A 22300-nucleotide genomic window follows, 5' to 3' on the forward strand; every position below is an offset into this window, starting at 1 on the left:
AGAAGTTGGCTGCAGTCTTGCTTAAATTTAGTTAAATCATTCATTCCACGTCACAAGAATCAGTATCGCCGTAAATCACATATGCATAGAGAGTATGATTGTATTCAGTAAAATGTTTACCACCTTTGTATGAACGGATAGTAAAATCTATTTACTTCTACGGTGGAATTATTGGAATTATTGAAGAAAAATTGAAAGCTTATAAAAAATATATTGTACCAATACAACTTCTACAAATGCTTTCAGGAGAGAGAGAGAGAGAGATGGCGTACCATCTTCGCTATGAATGTACATAAATGATATCAGGCCACTTACTTCCACTCCAACACTTTACATATGTAACTGACATGAGCAGTATTTCATTGGATGAAACTGAAGAAAACGGGTCGAATCGGACTCCACGTTACATTTACCAAGGAAGATGATGTGGAATAACCTAAAACACCTCCATAGGCAACGAAACAAATCACTAGTAATTTTATCAAATATAACCTTTCGAACATTACTTTTTGACTGAGAGATCATCAAGGTAGTTGTTTATATCGAATACTTACCATGACACAAATAAGTTCTTTAATTGGTCAATTGGCTATGCTTACTGTGTTCGTGAGATGCACTTTTTTCCAAACTCAATTTCAGCTAGCTGCATGCCAAGGATAGATGTAGAACAGTAGTTGACATACAGACTCGCAATTACTTGGCGAGGGTGACACGACAATATTATTGTGATTGATGATATTTTGATCAGATAGGTCTAAGTAGAAATTAGAAAATAAATGTTCCCAATGTACTATCTCAAAATCATGTTTTGATTTGTGGGTCGAATAGACAAATTATTATCGCACTGATAAGGCTTCGCACGCATGATGTCGAGGGCAGATCGATAAATTGGAAATTGTATGGGGTGGCATTTTGCTTCTTAGAACGTAACAATAATGTTCGAAGCCTAAGTAACGTCAGCCACTTTTATAATATATATGACTGTTGACGGTACATAATTGAAATGATCCAAGCAGAAATACAATATGTACTTAATCAGAGAGAGTAACAACCAGTCATGTTGTAAACACGTAAATAGTGTTGTAGAATGGAGGGAGAAAAAATTGCATTACAGTAGTAGAGATAAAATTATTACTCATGTGTGTGTGTGTGTGTGTGTGTGAGAGAGAGAGAGAGAGAGAGAGAGAGAGAGAGTCTTATAACATGGAAAGTATTTATGTCAATTTAGCCAAGGATTAAAAAAAATGTAAAATATATGCTTGAGACATTAATCTCAAAGTAATGCCAAGTTTAAAGTCAGCAAAGCGTAGGATATCGGACATAGTGATCTACTTTTGTAATATAGGCGTATTACATATGAAGTTGAATCTCTCATCAAGTGATATGATTTTATGTACGACAGCACGTATATACAAAGTACTTAAGTACATTATTGTGAGCTAAATTAAGAAACGTAACCAAGAAATTATACTGTATATACAAAGTTATCTACCTTTGGCTTAATAGCATTATAGTAAATGCTATTTAATCCGTTTCTATTTCTTTGCATATCGTTGATTTGTAGTTGGAAACGGTGTATATTTGCATGTACTGATGCCGCTGCCAACAACAGGAAAGCAAATTAGCTCTCTTTTACCTCACAGAGGCGAGCATAAAAAGCAAAAGTTAGTCAATCTGTTATAATATACGTTAAAATGATCACTTGGGTAATATTAAATATTACAAAATATAATTTAAAAAAAGAATAATAACAAATTAAATGTAATGATATTGATTTTGGGAGTTAACAAGTAACGTAATAATATATAAGGTACGGATTGTATAACACTAGAGAGGGCTTTCATTAAGACAAATGTTGGTGCTTTCAAGGACTTCCAAACGTTTTCAGAGAGCATTTTGTTTAACGAAAATTGAAACCTCTCCACATATTGTTGTTGTTGTTGTTGGGTTTAACGTCATTTATTAGCACACCATAGGCTATGCATGGCGGCCAGTAATAATGGTGGAGGAAGAACCCCGGGAGGATCTCCACACGTTACTCTGATAACTACTTGAGTTAAATGTTATTTAGTCAACCAGATTTTAATCTAATTTATTTATTTATTATTTTTGTACAATATATAAGTAAGCTAAAACTTCACTTTACTGACTCATCTATTTTATTCTGGTTTTCCTTTGCTTTACTTAAGAAAAAAAATTTAGAGAGTTTTTGGCAAAGTTATTGGGTTTTTATTTAAGCGTTCAAAGACTTTCAAACCAGCTTTTTGTTGTAATTCAATGTCTTTTTAAGGCAACCACTAGAATTCTAGACTTATTGAAAGGTTGTAGGAACAAGATAAATAAAAAAAATTCAGCTAAATCAGTAATGTAAAACTACAGTAACATAATCTTATAATGACATAAAAGAACATTCAAAGTTGACTGCATTATTCTAGGAAGGAGACATGTGCATGCTGCATGAAGTAGAGGACAAAACTAATAATGCTATTAAACACATTTATACACAAACATTATTGTCACAAAAAAAAAACATTTTTTAATTCCATAACATCAGGACATCACACTGATTTTCAAAACATATAAAGTAGTATCTACGTGATATTTTAATATTTTAGTATTTATATTAGGCTTTTGCCTTTTTATAGCAAAATACTCTGCCATTTATTTTTAACAAGGAGGAGGAAATTCTAATCTGCGAACGATTTCGGCACAGTTACGAAGAATATCCCAGTTTGAGGAAATTTTCGCAAAACAAGAAATGTGTGAAAGTGAGCTGATATAATGTGCAAAACAAATATTAAGTTTTATAATGGATTCACTTTTGTCATGTCAAAGAAGTATTTAACATGCTTGTAAACGTATTAATGCAATTTAATTCATTAGCACGTTGATATGTCGAGGGCACCTGCTTAGATCTATTTATTTTGCACCTGGTAAATCAAAGAGTAGTCCTACTGGAACAATCCTGCAATGTACATGTAGCAAATACATGATCATGCATTACAGTTTTTAAAATTATCCTAAAACTGATGACAAATCAATTTTTATTATGCATTTTTTAAATATTACACGATATATATTGTAAGCGGGACAAATATCACCGAAATATAATTAAAAAGAATAAACACAAAATAAATAAAAGTTATGATACTGAGTGGCTGAAATGGCTCAAAAGTCTTGAAATGGACCTCGTAAATTGGCTTGCTTTTAAACATTCCTCCATATGTGAAATGGACCTCGTAAAATGACTTGCTGTTAAACATTCCTCCATATGGTTTGAAAAGCATGTAAGTATTTTGATAGTGAGGACACACACGCACTCACACACAAACATACACTCACACACACACACACACACACACATATATATATAATACCAAGATATTGACCTTGCGATGAAATATAACCCCACAACTCCTAGATCGTTTAAATATTACGCTCTACCGTCAACAGTAAATTATATAAAACATTAGCACTGTTTTGCTAATGCACTAAAATGTACATATGTATTAACATTCATCCTTCTCAATGCATCAAGAGACACAACATTAATTCATTCAAGTGAAATTTTAATCAATATAGGTTTTCAACATTGTATTGATTTATTGCGTATTTTAAACTAGTGCATGCATTATTGGGAAAATACGCGACAAAACGACGCAAAAACATCTCGACATTTCATACTTTAGACGTGATTCCATTCTTGACACTGATTAAATTAATTGATATTTCAACTCCGACTTGCAGATTAAAATCGCAGAAAGATCATTCTTGTCTAGAAAATGGACCAGTAAGAAAAGCTTTTAAAACCCATGCCTACCTAATGAGATAAACCTCTCCTTCGGAATATAATATCATTCACTCCTCCATCGAAGCGCTGTAGCTTTAGCAACGAATCGTAACCTTTTGACTCAACGAATGACTTTAGAGCTCTTTCTCCACCTACGTTATGGACAAATTCAACAGTCATTATTTTAATGTTCACTTTGTCAAATGGAATTGTTTGAAGTACATAAAGTTCATCACCCTCGACATCAAGACTGAAAAAATCCACATTGGCTTGGCCGAGTGCTAAAAGAATAGAATATAGTGGAAAACACTGAACTTGGATTGTATTAACTGGAAGTTTGTTTCCAAACCGTTTAACCCAATTTATTGCTTCTTTATTGTCATAGATCCGTCCAAGGTTAAATCCTTTGTTGAAAGTAACCTAAAAGGATAAAGAAACACAGTTAGCTTTAGATTGTAAATATAAATACATTTTCTTTTCAAAACATGATCAAATTTACACGTTTTGGCTCCTTGAGAAATTCAAACAAAAATTATGAAGTCTAAGTGGATATGTGGCCATGCAAATTCTTAAAGAATATATTGCTTATAAAAGTAATCCCTCTTTGCAGCATAATTTTGGAAATATAATCCTGACGGAATATTTGTTTGCTTGGCACGATGACAAATTAAATCGCACCGGAAGGTTGAGTTAATCTTATAATCTACCAGGGTTATCTAGAATTTTCTCGGAATCAGCGAAATCATGCATATCTTGGCATATCTTTTTTTTCAAAGATTTATTTTCAGTATTTACAATATCACATGTGCAGGCGTACACTCACAACATACAATATAATATAATCCGTACAAAGAAACGAAAAATGATTGGATGTACATTTCATTTCTCTGATGAATGTAGAAGAGTATACATTATATATAGACATAAACAAGTGGTGTCGAATGTTACTGAGTACAAACAGAACTGCGAAAGGAGGACATGCAATTTCATGAGAGAATGCGAATAAAATGCGGTTGAATACAATATAATATAAAATGACTAAGAACTGACAATGATGAGGTAACGTAAAAATTGGATGTACAACGATTTCGCATGTGACTTTTAAGAATGCGTATGTTTGACAACAATGTAGGACGGTTTCAGTGGGGAAAATAGAGATGAGAGGCTTGAGAAAGTGGGGGTGTGCGATATTGTGACAAATGTGTGTAAAAAAAGTACAGTCGTTAATGAGGTAACAAAGTTGTGTTCAATATGGGTGTGTATTACACATTATGAACCTGGACACAGGTTCACATAAGTAGGCACGTGCAATGTAATTTGAGAAAAATAAATATGGTAACTGATGGGCAAGTGTGAAATATGTTCCATTATAAGAATTTGTAGCGGTGGGTAAATCATTTAGTTTGCGGCGAGCCGTAGTACTCTGACTGTTGCGGGTTTTCTTTGGTCTGACATTTAAACTCCGGCTAGTTGCCTACTCAGGGGAGAGGGGTTACGCGTGTGAAGGAATAAGCAGGTGTCACGTATCAAGGGCGATTATTAATTCGAAGTTATGGAGGCTGCACGGGAATGAGGCCAAATCGCAAGAAAGTGTAAAAGGTGGAAACTATTTCTTGAAAGTTTCTTAATCCACTTGATCACCAAGTGTTGTAACGGGTGTACTAATTTGCATTCGAAAAATAAGTGGTCTGTGGTCTCAATTTCACCACAGAAAGTGCATGATTTGGTCTGCGTAATTCGTTTTAAGAACATGGTATAGTTTACGGGTAAAATGTCGTGTATGACTTTAAAGCACACGTCTCTGGTAATTGGGTCGATAAACTTAGTGTGTAGATTGCTCCACACACTACCGAAATCGATGTCATATAATCTGTTGATCTTTGGTTCTAAAACAAAAAAAATTCAGGTCTAATTGGTATATGGTCTAGGTAGGTAGTGTGCCAATGGTGAGTCCTGGATTATTTGCAGTGAAGTCTTTGAAAGTGGTCTACAGTGTGCGTAGAAGTTTGGAGCGTACAGGGTGTGCGTATATTTATTTACGCTTAAAGTGGGGTTAAGCGTTCTCAGTTGTAGTCCGATCCAGTATCGGGCAAACAGTTTCCATTTTGCGTGTCAGTTGTCATCTAATAGTTTTTGAATATACTGGATTCGCAGGGCTCGTATTTTTATGGAACGCCAGAGCTGTCTTAAGATGAGAATATTTATTATATGCTGTGCTTTTGTACTTATATGATGTGCAAACTTCTTTATATGCTGTGCTTTTGTACTTATATGATGTGCAAACTTCATTATATGCTGTGCTTTTGTACTTATATAATGTGCAAACTTCTTTATATGCTGTGCTTTTGTACTTATATGATGTGCAAACTTCTTTATATGCTGTGCTTTTGTACTTATATGATGTGCAAACTTCATTATATGCTGTGCATTTATACTTATATGATGTGCAAACTTCATTATATGCTGTGCATTTGTACTTATATGATGTGCAAACTTCATTATATGCTGTGCTTTTGTACTTATATGATGTGCAAACTTCATTATATGCTGTGCTTTTGTACTTATATGCTGTGCAAACTTCATTATATGCAGTGCATTTATACTTATATGATGTGCAAACTTCATTATATGATGTGCAAACTTCATTATATGCTGTGCATTTGTACTTATATGATGTGCAAACTTCATTACATGCTGTGCATTTGTACTTATATAATGTGCAAACTTCATCATATGCTGTGCTTTTGTATTTATATGATGTGCAAACTTCATTATATGCTGTGCATTTGTACTTATATGATGTGCTAACTTCATTACATGCAAACTTCATTACATGCTGTGCTTTTGTACTTATATGATGTGCAAACTTCATTATATGATGTGCTTTTGTACTTATATGATGTGCAAACTTCATTATATGCTGTGCTTTTGTACTTATATGATGTGCAAACTTCATTATATGCTGTGCTTTTGTACTTATATGATGTGCAAACTTCATTATATGCTGTGCATTTGTACTTATATGATGTGCAAACTTCATTACATGCTGTGCATTTGTACTTATATGATGTGCAAACTTCATTACATGCTGTGCATTTGTACTTATATGATGTGCAAACTTCATTATATGCTGTGCTTTTGTACTTATATGCTGTGCAAACTTCATTATATACTGTGCATTTGTACTTATATGATGTGCAAACTTCATTATATGCTGTGCTTTTTGTACTTATATGATGTGCAAACTTCATTATATGCTGTGCTTTTGTACTTATATGATGTGCAAACTTCATTATATGCTGTGCTTTTGTACTTATATGATGTGCAAACTTCATTATATGCTGTGCATTTATACTTATATGATGTGCAAACTTCATTATATACTGTGCTTTTGTACTTATATGATGTGCAAACTTCATTACATGCTGTGCATTTATACTTATATGATGTGCAAACTTCATTATATACTGTGCTTTTGTACTTATATGATGTGCAAACTTCATTACATGCTGTGCATTTATACTTATATGATGTGCAAACTTCATTACATGCTGTGCATTTGTACTTATATGATGTGCAAACTTCATTATATACTGTGCTTTTGTACTTATATGATGTGCAAACTTCATTATATGCTGTGCATTTATACTTATATGATGTGCAAACTTCATTACATGCTGTGCATTTGTACTTATATGATGTGCAAACTTCATTATATGCTGTGCTTTTGTACTTATATGATGTGCAAACTTCATTATATGCAGTGCTTTTGTACTTATATGCTGTGCAAACTTCATTATATGCAGTGCTTTTGTACTTATATGCTGTGCAAACTTCATTATATGCAGTGCTTTTGTACTTATATGCTGTGCAAACTTCATTATATACTGTGCATTTGTACTTATATGCTGTGCAAACTTCATTACATGCTGTGCATTTGTACTTATATGATGTGCAAACTTCATTATATACTGTGATTTTGTACTTATATGATGTGCAAACTTCATTACATGCTGTGCATTTATACTTATATGATGTGCAAACTTCATTACATGCTGTGCATTTGTACTTATATGATGTGCAAACTTCATTATATACTGTGATTTTGTACTTATATGATGTGCAAACTTCATTACATGCTGTGCATTTATACTTATATGATGTGCAAACTTCATTATATGCTGTGCATTTATACTTATATGATGTGCAAACTTCATTACATGCTGTGCATTTGTACTTATATAATGTGCAAACTTCATCATATGCTGTGCATTTGTACTTATATGATGTGCAAACTTCATTATATGCTGTGCTTTTGTACTTATATAATGTGCAAACTTCATCATATGCTGTGCTTTTGTACTTATATGATGTGCAAACTTCATTATATACTGTGCTTTTGTACTTATATGATGTGCAAACTTCATTATATACTGTGCATTTGTACTTATATGATGTGCAAACTTCATTATATGCTGTGCATTTGTACTTATATAATGTGCAAACTTCATCATATGCTGTGCTTTTGTACTTATATGATGTGCAAACTTCATCATATACTGTGCTTTTGTACTTATATGATGTGCAAACTTCATCATATACTGTGCTTTTGTACTTATATGATGTGCAAACTTCATTATATGCTGTGCTTTTGTACTTATATGATGTGCAAACTTCATTATATGCTGTGCTTTTGTACTTATATGATGTGCAAACTTCATTATATACTGTGCATTTATACTTATATGATGTGCAAACTTCATTACATGCTGTGCATTTGTACTTATATAATGTGCAAACTTCATCATATGCTGTGCTTTTGTACTTATATGATGTGCAAACTTCATTATATACTGTGCTTTTGTACTTATATGATGTGCAAACTTCATTATATACTGTGCATTTGTACTTATATGATGTGCAAACTTCATTATATGCTGTGCTTTTGTACTTATATGCTGTGCAATCTTCATTATATGCTGTGCTTTTGTACTTATATGATGTGCAAACTTCATTATATGCAGTGCTTTTGTACTTATATGCTGTGCAAACTTCATTATATGCTGTGCATTTGTACTTATATGCTGTGCAAACTTCATTATATGCTGTGCTTTTGTACTTATATGATGTGCAAACTTCATTACATGCTGTGCATTTGTACTTATATAATGTGCAAACTTCATCATATGCTGTGCTTTTGTACTTATATGATGTGCAAACTTCTTTATATGCTGTGATTTTGTACTTATATAATGTGCAAACTTCATTATATGCAGTGCAAACTTCATCATATGCTGTGCTTTTGTACTTATATGATGTGGAAACTTCATTATATGCTGTGCTTTTGTACTTAAATGATGTGCAAACTTCTTTATACGAAACTTCATTAGAATGAGATGGCCGATAGCTGCCGCCAGAATACAACATCAAAGTAACACGAATCTGTCATCAACTTGTTATTAGCAAGTGTGAATTTCATTCATGTCAAAATTAATTGCTTTTAGACTCCCAGCTAACTGTCCAGCTAGAATGCCCCTATTTCAGTTCCCTGTGTTTGAAAGCTAGCTTTAGATATGGGATTTAATAATAATAATAATAATAATAATAATAAACTATCTTTAACGAGGATAACACATTTGGTCATGGTTGACCCATCTGCCATGTGGTCCTCAGTTTTTGTAATAAAATAATAAAAATAGAAGTTCATGCACGTAACCATGTATCGTCGCACACTCATTCGTACATATTTGACATGAATGACTATTTGTGACTATACTGGAAAACATACAAATATGTATCAATTATGGATATGATTTTAAAGTTTTCTATTCAGAGCTTTTAATATATCATTCCAGCTGGTCTAGAAAGAATTTCTTTAATGATAATTTAAAAGAAGCAATGGATGTTGAGTTACGTATCCTCACTGGTAAGGAATTCCATACAGTAGGTGCTGATACAGAAAATGAGCTTTTGTAATGATTGGTTTTTTATCTGGAGATCGTTGTTTGTCGTCGATCGGAGATTACGCTCAGTATTTCATGGTCTTAGTTCAATTATGTTAGAGATATAATCTGGAGAAAGACCGTTTAAAGACTTGTATGTCATGATTCCTTTAAAATAAAGAATACGTTTTTGTATAGGTAGCCATTTCAGACGTGAAAACAAAACATTTGAGGGAGTCATAACAGGAAGTTTCAGTATCATTCGGGCTGCCCTTTTCAGGAGTCTAACAATTCTGGACAGATTATAATTTTGATGTGTTTCCCATATGGTACAGCCGTAATCTATCAGTGGTAGTATATAACCCGAAAAGTAAATTTCAAGTGATTGTGGAGGTAGAAATTTTGAAAGCAATTTTAATAGAGTTATTCTTTTGACTACCATTGCACATAAGTGATCGATATGCGCATTCCAGCTGAGGTGTTGATCAATGTAGATACCAAGAAGTTTTTGATTTTTGACAATAGATACGTCTAAGCCATTTTGAGTTAGAAGTAAATCCATGTTAATAGATAGACGCTGCCTTGTTCCAATTGTCATACATTTCGTTTTAGAGATGTTAATATGCATTTTGTTTTGATGACACCAAACTGATATATTGTTGAGGTCGGTTTGAAGCTTATTTTTAATGGAGTCTAGCGATTTATCAGATAAATGCAATGTCGAATCGTCAGCGAAAAGATCTGTGTTAGCGTGCGTTGGATACAAGGCTAAGTCATTGATAAATATTAGAAAAAGAAGAGGCCTTAATATTAATATAGATCCTTGAGGAACACCGCTTAAGATATGACTTGGTTCGGATATATGTTTACCCGTGCAAACAACCTGGTGTCTGTTTGTGAGATACGACGTGAACCAGGTAACTGAGTTTGGAGAAAACTTGTAGGCTGAAAGTTTTTTAATGAGCACCGAATGGTCAACCAAATCGAATGCTTTTTTAAAATCAATGAAGATTGCACCAGTAAGTTCACCTGATTCTACTGCTTGTAGCCATTGGTCTATAAGTTTTGTCACTGCAGTCTGACATGAATGATTCTTTCGAAAACCTGATTGTGATCTATGGAGGAGTTGATACTTGTCAAGATATCTGAAAATATGCTTGCTGACATGTTTTTCCATAATTTTTGAAAGTACGGATAGATCAGATATGGGTCGATAGTTGGATGGGTCATTCTTTTCATTTCACTTGTAAGTTGCGAATACGTTTGCTAACTTCAATGACTGCGGGAATTTATTGGAAGTGATACTACAGTTAATTATTTCTTTCAACGACTCTGAGATTGATAAAGCCGACATTTCAGAGTTCTGGGGTGAATTCCATCTAGACCAGCTGATTTGTTTGTGTCAAGTTTATTTAAAATATCAAAAGTGTCATTTATTGTTATTAAGGGAATGTTGAAACAAACATGATCGGGTACCCTTTCATTCACGAATTTAGTAAGTTTGTCTAAATTAGGCTCTGTATTTTTAGACCTTTCAAGCGTTTGGGAGATATTAGTAAAACAAATGGTTCAGCTGGTTTGCAATATCGAGCTCTTCAGTATATTTAGTGCCATCAACTATAATTTCACATGGAGCTAGAGGTGAAGGTTTCGTTGAAGTTAGATTTCGTAAGTGATTCCAGATGGATCTGTTATCGGACTTTGATATGATGGCTTCTTTGAGAAAGGAGCGTTTGTGTTTTACAATGATTGATTTGACTTTGTTTCGCCATAAATGATAGTTTGTGTATTCTTTATGTTTATGGTAGTAGTTTCGTTTGTGTTGTGCCTCAGCGATTTCATTAGTATACCATTCTGGTTGTTTTGATCGTGTGGGGGCATGTTTATTTAGGATAGTAAGGAAACAGTGATTCCAGTTAGACAAGTCATAATCTGGGTCTATGTTAGGGAAATATATTGCGTTAATGTTTTGTGATAGTTCGGAGAGAAATTCATTTTCAGAAAAGTTTTTGAAACATCTGTACTGCATGTAGGAGTGTAAGTTGTTTTTCTTTGCGCCCTGTTGCTTACGAGTTGCACATATAGGATAGTGATCACTAATAGGGAAACATGGTACGTTTATCTCGTAGAGATTGGTTGGATGGGTAGTATAGATGTGGTCGATCAGAGTAGAAGTACAGGCTGTTACTCTTGTTGGAGCATATATTACCTGTGTAAGGTCGTGCAGTTGTATCATATGTAGCCATTTAGTGTTAGTATCAGAGATGAGGTCAATATTAAAGTCTCCCATGATAATTACTTCATTGTTGGAAGATAAAGCAACCTCTAACTCGTGTTCAAATTGGTCAGTCCATGAGGAGAGGGAGTTTGGGGGTCGGTATGCTGAGCATATATAGAGTGATTTGCTACTGAGGAAACTTAACTCTATCCATATTGATTCGATAGTAGAATTTTCAAAATCTGTTCTTCTCTTGTATGTTAAGTTATTTTTATATTGCATTGTGCATAATAGATTGTAGGTGATATTTTGTACCAAAATAAGATTAGCTGACTGTTATTGTGATGTGGTTGATTGACATGCACTCCAAATACATTGTCTGAATAGTGTTGTGATTTTATTTTTTACAAGAATACTTAACTTTATCTTGAAGACACGGAGTATGTAATATAATCAAAAATTCCAAGAGGAAGAAATGATAAGAATTCTATATTATTTGTATTCAGTATTTTGTAATATCACATATTCAGTGTATCACATATCTATACATACTAATGTCAGCCTCAGTTTGATATATATATATATATATATATATATATATATATATATATATATATATATATATATATATAGCTTTATACCACAGTAAACATATTATGTTTATAGTATCAGTTAAGTTTAAGTTCAATAACAGTTCAATAGCAATAAGTTCAATAACAATGCTCTCTTCAAAATCAATTTTGACGATTTGTTTTATTTACATATCATCAATAGGAAAATAAATATCAAGTTCGTTAATTGGATGGGGAGGTAACATAAATACGTAAGCCAAGTCGGCAGCTCATTTGCAGCACAAGTTACGCATTTGATCTCCAATGCTCATCTAACTGTGACAGGTAGTCACCAACATGCCAACCTGTTTTCAAGCCTAACTCAAAGTAAATCTAAACCACATTATAGATTTAGCTTATGTATGAATTTATAAATGCTAGGCTTGTGATAATTAGGTTCATGCTTTCTACCTTAAAAATTGGGGGGGGGGGGTCAAAATGCGAAACCATCCAGTGAGACCTTGAGCTAACTCAAACATACTAACTATGTAAGGCTGCATCTGATTGGAGGTAGAATTCTTTGGCTGGATTTGCAACTTGCAAGGTTCGATATATTAACTCAAATTTGATTGGTAGTTTAATACTCTTGTAGAAATTTAACTTGTAATATGCAACCAAGATTGAATAAATGTAACTGAGGGCTGAATTCACAATAACTTAATTCTTTTAGCTGGGAATATTTGGTGTTAACTATTATTGGAATTGCTAATTGAATTTAATAAAACGCTCTTATTAGTTGGCAGATTGGAAATTGTTTGTTTGGTGTTGAGGGTCTATCCTAAATTTCTTTCCACTTTTGCCTCGTCCAGACAGACCAATTAAGAAGTGTGACACTCAAACATAAACACGGAACTGTAGTGGTACCATTCATACAGTTCAGAATCTCGACATTCGAGACTTAACCAGTCGCAAAAGCACCCGATGCATAGGCGACTTTAATTTTTTTTATCATTCATTCAATTCCATTAACTAGCAGTAATAACAAGATTTCAAGATGCCTGCTGTGGTAGCCATATTAAATGTCGGAGTAACACCATTTTCGTTTACAACCGAGTAGACCACAGAATGAACATGTGTGCATAAAGTGTCATGATAATCCTCCAAATTAAATTACGATAAGTGGTGATAAGAAAAATACTAATGGACAGACAACATGCCATCCCAAAAGCTCATCTTTTCTTTAATAACTTGAAGATAAGAAAAGAAATTATGCACATATAATAAACCTTTTGAAGACAAAAAAATCATTGCTCTCAATTAAAGGTTTTGAAAATATGCATAAGTAGTATTCATTTACTAGTTTGATTGCAGTTCAGCAACAAGATGACATCACACATGATATATATATATATATATATTCACAGGCGTCGAAATTACTGGTAGTCGTCTAGTCCAAGACTAGTACATTTTCTGTCCGACTAGTAATTTACATAATTTCATTAGTTCAATGGCTAGTTCTCTTGATACCTGTCTGACAGTATGTTGCGTGAAAGACTAGTGAAGTATTGAAAGATCAGCAGGACAAGTAAATTTCTCACTCTACTAGTCTTTATGGCTACAAAGAAATTTGTTTCCAATTCTAAGCATGTATGTTGCTCATTTCAAATGAACTTCATGAATCAAATAATTTGAAATGATGAGACTTCTTAAAATGTATTTTCTGATTTTCATTTCCAAGTGAGCAGACGTAATATTCTGTTCCAGATGTGTAAACAATCATTGCTTTATTTAAAATTCAAGCTAAAATAATGATGACCAGTAGGTGAATAGAAGAGAAAGGAGACCCCTGTCAGTGTTCTCAGCCAAGTTTTCATAAATGCCTAAGAAATGAGAACAGGTTGATATATAAAGTAGAGCACTCTACCAACCATGTAATAACTATTTTATGCTACTGCAATATATATGGGTGCATAATCAGTATCTGTTATTTGGTATTGTAATTTATATATACCGGACCGGATTAAGGCCTTTGGGGACCCTGTGCACAGCCAACATAGGGGCCCAAAGCTATCCTGCCTTGTCCATATATATGGTTCAGTACTATTAACTATACTGCCTGTGAAATCAGACGATACTATACAGGGCCCCTTGAGCCTTGGTGGCCATGGCCATGTTGCCCATTTTGCAATATGGATAATCCGGTCCTCTCTCTCTCTCTCTCTCTGTGACATATAATGATTTGTGTGTACGCATGACAAGTAAAAAAAAGTATGCTGTCGAAATAAATTTTGTTTGAAACATTATTTCCTTCTGTAATGCAAATAAAAATAAATATGCTGTTCATTAGTAGTATTTCCGGTTTGATAGAATTCCCTCTCGCTCTTACCCCATTTATGATTATACAAATATTACATTTGTGGACTTGCCTATATCTTAACACATCTCTCTTCACTCAATAAGGCAAAACAATTATATTCTAAACTCTAAAATTCTTACCTATTCATATCACAAATACCAAGAAACATTGTACTTATATGTTGACAATAAAGAAACTTTAAATGATTATACCAGTAAAAATTTACAAACATCCAGTACTTACGGCTGGGACATCGAAACCAGGGAACACGAGAGACCTAGTGGTCTAAAGCGATTGCCAGACTAGCCGCCATGTATAGCCTATTGTGTGCTGACAACTTGTGATAAATCCACAAAAAACGTCCAAACCAATAACCATGATGTGACTTGCTGCCTGATTCATGAACTATAATAGTCTCTAATACAAATGTGTAACATAATATACCATGGCTATATTAAATGTTACCTCCCCATCCAAGTAACGAACTTGATATTTATTTTCCTATTGATGATATGTAAATAAAACAAATTGTCAAAATTGATTTTGAAGAGAAGCATTGTTATTGAATTTATTGCTATTGAACTGTTATTGAACTTAAACTTAACTGATACTATAAACATAATTTTTTTTACTGTGGTATAAAGCTATATATATATATATATATATATATATATATATATATATATATATATATATATATATATATATATAACTGAGGCTCACATTAGTATGTGTAGGTATGTGATACACTGAATATGTGATAATACAAAATACTGAATACAAATAATATAGAATTCTTATCATTTCTTCCTCTTGGAATTCTTGATTATATTTCAAGATAAAAGCTAAGTATTCTTGTAATAAAAAAATCACAGCACTATTCAAACAATGTATTTGGAGTGCCTATCAATCAAACACATCACAATAACAGTCAGCTAATCTTATTTTGGTACAAAATATCACCTATTATCTATTATGCACAATACAATATAGAACCCCCATATTTAAAGCTAGCTTTCAAACACAGGGAACTGAAATAGGGGCATTCTAGCTGGACAGTTAGCTGGGAGTCTAAAAGCAATTAATTTTGACATGAATGAAAGTCACACTTGCTAATAACAAGTTGATGACAGATTCATGTTACTTTGATGTTGTATTCTGGCGGCAGCTATCGGCCATCTCATTATAATGAAGTTTCGTATAAAGAAGTTTGCACATCATATAAGGAAGAAAGGAAAGCATATAATGAAGTTTGCACATCATATAAGTACAAATGCACAGCATATAATGAAATTTGCACATCATATAAGTATAAATGCACAGCATATAATGAAGTTTGCACATCATATAAGTACAAAAGCACAGCATATAATGAAGGCCGCACATCATATAAGTACAAAAGCACATCATATAATGAAGTTTGCACATCATATAAGTACAAATGCACAGCATATAATGAAGTTTGCACATCATATAAGTACAAATGCACAGCATATAATGAAGTTTGCACATCATGTAAGTACAAATGCACAGCATATAATGAAGTTAGCACATCATATAAGTACAAAAGCACAGCATATAATGAAGTTTGCACATCATATAAGTACAAAAGCACAGCACATAATGAATATTCTCATCTTAAGACAGCTCTGGCGTTCCATAGGATATAATGAAGTTTGCACAGCATATAATGAAGTTAGCACATCATATAAGTACAAAATCACAGCATATAATGAAGTTAGCACATCATATAAGTACAAAAGCACAGCATATAATGAAGTTAGCACATCATATAAGTACAAAAGCACAGCACATAAAGAAGTTTGCACATCACATAAGTACAAAAGCACAGCATATAATAAATATTCTCATCTTAAGACAGCTCTGGCGTTCCATAGCATATAATGAAGTTTGCACAGCATATAATGAAGTTTGCACAGCATATAAATAAGTTTGCATATCATATAAGTACAAATGCACAGCATATAATGAAGTTTGCACATCATATAAGTACAAATGCACAGCATATAATGAAGTTTGCACATCATATAAGTACACAAGCACAGCATATAATGAAGTTTGCACATCATATAAGTACAAAAGCACAGCATATAATAAATATTCTCATCTTAGGACAGCTCTGGCGTTCCATATATTTCTGTTTATCATGGTATTATAGTGCTTGAACAGGTCTATTATAGTTGCAGTGTACCAAATTTTACTGCATGCTAGGAGGTTGACAATGGTTGATTTCGACACAAGAGGTAGCTTCTTGCTTTTGTAAAGGAGTAAAGTTCTTTGGAATTTAAAGAAATTTTTGTTTCAGTGTTCATCACGTGTTAGCTTGTTGCCAAAAAGAAAACCAACTATTTGTTGGTTGTAAATCCATGTAATGCCGAAGGGGTGATCGCTGCGGTTTCGCCATTTGCCCAGAAACATTCCGTTTCATTTATTGAGATATATTTTTGTGCCTGATGTTTTTTCATATGTTTTTGCCCAAAAGAGGTATTTTTCAATAGATTTGTCTGTGCAACAGAAACCCGTGATGTCATCTGCATAGAGCGAGATCTTACAGGTCTCTTTTATACCAGGTATCTGTATGCCTTGTATATCACTGTCGACTCGGATTCTGACAGCGAAGGGTTCGTACACTATTACGTATAACAAGGGGGAGAGACTACAACCCTATCTTACCCCTCGTAGAATTGGAAATGGTTGGGATTTGTGATTATTAACAATAACTGACGAAAATATATCTATGTAAAATATAGAGACTCATTTGATAAATTCTGCATGAAACCCAAAAGACTCTAACGTTTTCGTCATGAATGTATAGTTGATCCTATGGAAGGCTTATGTGCCATCTTTGGATAATGATTCAAGACCCTCGTAAAATGACTATGAAACAAATTATAAATTATTCCGTATAAACGCCAAGATTACCCACAATGCATTACACAGAATCATGACAATTATTGGAAACAATGTGCATAATTTGATGCTTGTTTTGTTTTTTGGTTTTTATGCTTCAATTGCACAACAGCGTGTCATTTTCTTCGTCATGTTATATTCATCATCATTTTTGCAGTTCTAGCCTCTAGCTCTACCTGCAAAACTGCTGACGCATAATTGTGATGAACAGGCAAACAGTTTCATTCTCATCCTCAGAATGTGCAAGTACAATGTGGGAATATGCGAAGTCTATAAACTTTGACTGTATTTCTACTATTGAAGCGGCCCAATTTTTGAATAACTGTAGTGTGATCAAAAATGCGACGGCAACTGATTATAGGTTTGACATGCTGTAAATTCACATATTCCTGTATTCAATTTTGAAATTCTACACCTGACTTAAACCGTATTCAATCTTTTAAAGTGGTCTTCACTCGTTCATCAAGTATATTTAGAGCATAAGAGAAGCTGTTAAACAAGAAAAAATATTATGTTTATTTGCCGTTCTTTGCTCATCGGTTTATCTTTCTTCGAGATCTAATCTCCTTACATAATCCATTTTCGCCAAATCATGAAGCATCTCTCAAAAGCACATGGATTTCCTCTGCTCACATTAACATTTTAGATGATAGCAAACAGACATACAGTATCCAAAGCAGGCATGGCAAGGCTTAGTAAAAAGTTATGTGTGATGTGAATGGTCGTTTATAGCCAATCAAATATAGCAGTATATTTACCTTTGAATGATAGTTTCGAATTTAGTAGTGAACAGGACCGAAAACTTTTTGGTTACACCAGAAAAACGTTATCAAACTGGACATTAAAATCAAGCGCTACAATCAAAGTAAATGAAAGGAAGCCAGTCTTATCTATGCTAGACTTAACATGTCCATTCTGTATTTACTGAGCAGATTTGCAGGTATCACTCTCTCTAAAAGTTACAATAAAAACTATGAGGTAATGGGGACGGTTTACATCCGGAGGATGCAATTTGATCCCATCCCTCGATCTAATGTTGACATGAAAAAAATTATGATGTCAACATATGACCATACCACTATATCTACAATGTGTGCTACACATTTCTTTCTGGATGATATACCTTTTACAATTGTTTATCCTGAAGGTGTGGTTTGGCATGGTTTCTTAGGGAGCCTCAATATTGTTCTAAATGATAATGGGTCCACATGCAACGTTATCATTAAATGTTACTATCCGGCTCAAAATGCATCTATTTTAAAAAATAATTTAACATTGTGACCATTTACAATACTGCAGCAATTTTGTTGCTTTGATCTACTGACTTAGCATTGTGCTCCTGACCAGAGCCATCAACTTCAAAATATTATGAGAAGACTGCATGTGGCATTTGGTGTCTCTGCCCAAGCAAACAAGTGGCAAATGAAGAAAGCTTGAATCACCTTATTGTAATCATACAAGGCCATTAATTCTGTCAGTCAGTACAAGAAAATGTTGAATATAAACAGTCAAACCAAATTCGGTTTTAGTCCATGAGTAATTAAAAAACTGTATGTCAGAAAGACAAACAGGAACTTGCAACGCTAAATGCCAGCTCCATAGATCTGGATCGGATATATGTAAGGTGATGGACAATTTTAAATATCCAGCAACATACCACGCTTGAATAGTTTTTTATGCTCAGGCAAGCATTGATCGAAAATGCTTTCCTATGCTTAGACTTCAACACGGCGTAACTCTCAGGATCAGCCTCTACAAGCAGCCCGTTCCACTTCCGGACCTTCTCGAAGAACAAGGTATTGGATCCTTTTTCCCCATTAAGAGCACCTGCTTCCACATAGAAACCACCTTCCTGTAAACCAATATATATATATATATATATATATATATATATATATATATATATATATATATATATATATATATATATATATATATTGAGAAGCAGCCCAAATTAATAGTTCCACGTACGTTAGCAACTCGTTTAAGTATGATACAAAGTACTGATTGCTAACTTTCCCGAAATACACAACCCAAATTTCACTTACGATGTAACTTAGTTGCATATCCACTAATGGGTCCATGGAAAACATTTAATAAAAATATTTTCTTATGCTGATTAGGCACATCCCAAAGTGTACCTGATGTTATAGTTTAATCACCTATGTTATTCTTTAATCCCCGATATTATACCTTAATCCCCGATGCTAAACTTTAATAACCTATGTTATACTTTAATCCCCGATGTTATACTTTAATCCCCGATGTTATACTATAATCCCTATGCTTTAATCCCCGATGCTATACTTTAATCCCCGATGTTATACTTTAATCTGGTTAACGTTGGTCCTGTTAAGTATTTAAATCTACAAATTCTCAATAGATACACCCTAACTTTAGTTGTCTCACCTCAAATGTTATCATTTAAAATATACAATACTAAAATTTCCTTAACATAGCAACCCAAGATCCACTTACATGTAATTTATTTGACTGACAACAAATTGGGGGATGTAATTTATTCATGCTGTTGAGTACCAAAATTACAATAGCATCCCAATAAACACTTACAATGTAATTTAGTCGGCTATCTACAAACGGGGCCTGTCCTTTGGAATATTCTAGACTGTCAGGGTTTTCAAGATTATAAGGCTCCAAAGATGGCGGGTCAATGTAATAATCTCGGATCATCTGAATTAGACGTGGATCATCCATCGGTACTCGAGCATCATTTAATTCTTTCATCACTGCTCTGTAGTCAAAGCTGGTGTTCCTCTTTGACGAAATCATCATCGGTACAAAGCTCAGCTGGGGTATAGCTGATTTTCTCTCTCCATGATGTGCCGATTGATTAAAGATATTTGTATAAACAGTTGCTAATTGTGCATTTTGAGCATATAAAAGGTACACCAAGACACATACTGCTACAGCGCCAAATACACATACTGACTGTGGAAAATGAACTCGCATTGTCGTATTAAGACTTGGATTTAATTCAACCTGCAAGATACTGTCATAAACAATGAAAATACTATGCATGAATAAAATGATTCTTTACACTATATATATATGCATATATATATATATATATATATATATATATATATATATATATATATATATATATATATATATATATATATATATATTCCATTTTATCATCAAATGTGTTTTTCTTCTCTTCATGTATAACAAAGAAGGTCCTTACTCATAGTAACACAGCTCCGGTGGCCTAGTGGTTAGAACGTCCGCCTCGGATGCGGGAGGTAGTGGGTTCGATCCCTGGCCGGGTCATAACAAATGGTACAAACAGCTGCCTCGCTTGGTACTCAGCATTAAGAAAAAGTTAGTGTTAGGACTGGTCGGCCTGGTGTCAGGATAATGTGACTGGGTGGGACATCATACTACATGTCTGCGGCATGATGCCCCAGTGCTAGACATCACTATAAACTGTCGCGGTGCAAATTGTTAAAGCTACGTTAAAAATCCAAATCACACGCACACACACACACTCATAGTAAACGTATTACAGTGGAGATAATACTCGTGAAAGTGTAGCAGTGGTGTGGGATTTTTTAAGGTTTAGTTGTGTATATTTCTAAAACTATAGATTGATTTCGTGAATGGTGCAATACTATCATTTACATTTGCACTGCTGATAGCACATACGCGGAGGCCATGTATAGTCCTTGTCCAGAAATGGAATATAAGAAACAAATAATAGTTTTGATAAAAGTTACCTTGACCTTCAAACTAGTAACTCTGACATACATAGAGCTCTTTTGCAATGAATGGAAAAATACGTATCCAGTTTACTTGACATATGTTTAAGAATTTGGTTATTGTTCACGGATAATATGCAAGGATGAAATCTTTTTTTATTTACATATACACATTGTACGTCACGCCATCGAGTCTCGAATCGGTAGGAAAAATATGTTAATATTTATACCAAGCCTCGTTGAAATCGATGAAAAATATCTTAAAGTTCTGGTACAGAATAAAATCATACCCAAATCTACTTTTAGTAACAGCAACTTTGACGTTAAAACACACACACACCCAAATCAATCGGGACCTGTATCAGGTAGGGGAAAGGCATATGCAAAGCTTTATACTAATGTGTTGTGTAAAAGCTGAGATTATTGTCCGTAAATTAAATGCATAGCCAAAAGCTATTTCTAGCAATAGTGTGCCATGACCACTGTGCTAATCGTCTATCAATCAATAAATTTCTTGCTTGGTCAAAGGTGAATACAGAGACTAGGTTATGTTCAGATTTGTTAATAAAAACATTATTACCCGGAAGTAAAATGCATTGGCAAAATCTAGTTTTAGGAGCAGTAACCTGGTCGTTGGAGCTACTCATGCCAATGTCAATACGGGTCTTTCTCTTGCAAATAAAAAATAATGCATCTAATTAAGTTTTCTGAAATCCATTTACCAGAATGTAAGTTATTATTCAGAAATGAAATGAATAACAAAAACTATATTTGCAATAGTTACCTTAAC

General features: G+C 33.7%; 1 protein-coding gene across 1 annotated transcript; it reads right to left on the bottom strand.

The window, feature by feature from the left end:
• Positions 1-3820: 3820 nt before the first annotated feature.
• LOC149779297 (uncharacterized) lies at positions 3821-20758 on the bottom strand. Its single transcript, XM_089940323.1, has 3 exons — positions 20360-20758; positions 19446-19640; positions 3821-4210 (listed from the first exon to the last, which is right to left on the bottom strand). The coding sequence occupies exons 1-3, from the start codon at positions 20756-20758 to the stop codon at positions 3821-3823; spliced, it is 984 nt and encodes a 327-aa protein (XP_089796449.1).
• Between the last annotated feature and the right edge of the window lie 1542 nt (positions 20759-22300).

This window comes from Sinohyriopsis cumingii, chromosome 17 (genome assembly GCF_028554795.1).
Source record: "Sinohyriopsis cumingii isolate HCF-2022 chromosome 17, ASM2855479v2, whole genome shotgun sequence".
Lineage (NCBI taxonomy): Eukaryota > Metazoa > Mollusca > Bivalvia > Unionida > Unionidae > Sinohyriopsis > Sinohyriopsis cumingii.

Excerpts from the sequence above, each read along its gene's own strand:
- LOC149779297 (XM_089940323.1), bottom strand. The coding sequence starts at position 20,758 with ATGCGAGTTCATTTTCCACAGTCAGTATGTGTATTTGGCGCTGTAGCA. Across the intron at positions 19,641-20,359 it reads ATAGCCGACTAAATTACATT|GAAGGTGGTTTCTATGTGGA; the intron begins GTAAGTGTTTAT and ends ATTGGTTTACAG. Across the intron at positions 4,211-19,445 it reads TAAAAAACTATTCAAGCGTG|GTTACTTTCAACAAAGGATT; the intron begins GTATGTTGCTGG and ends TTATCCTTTTAG.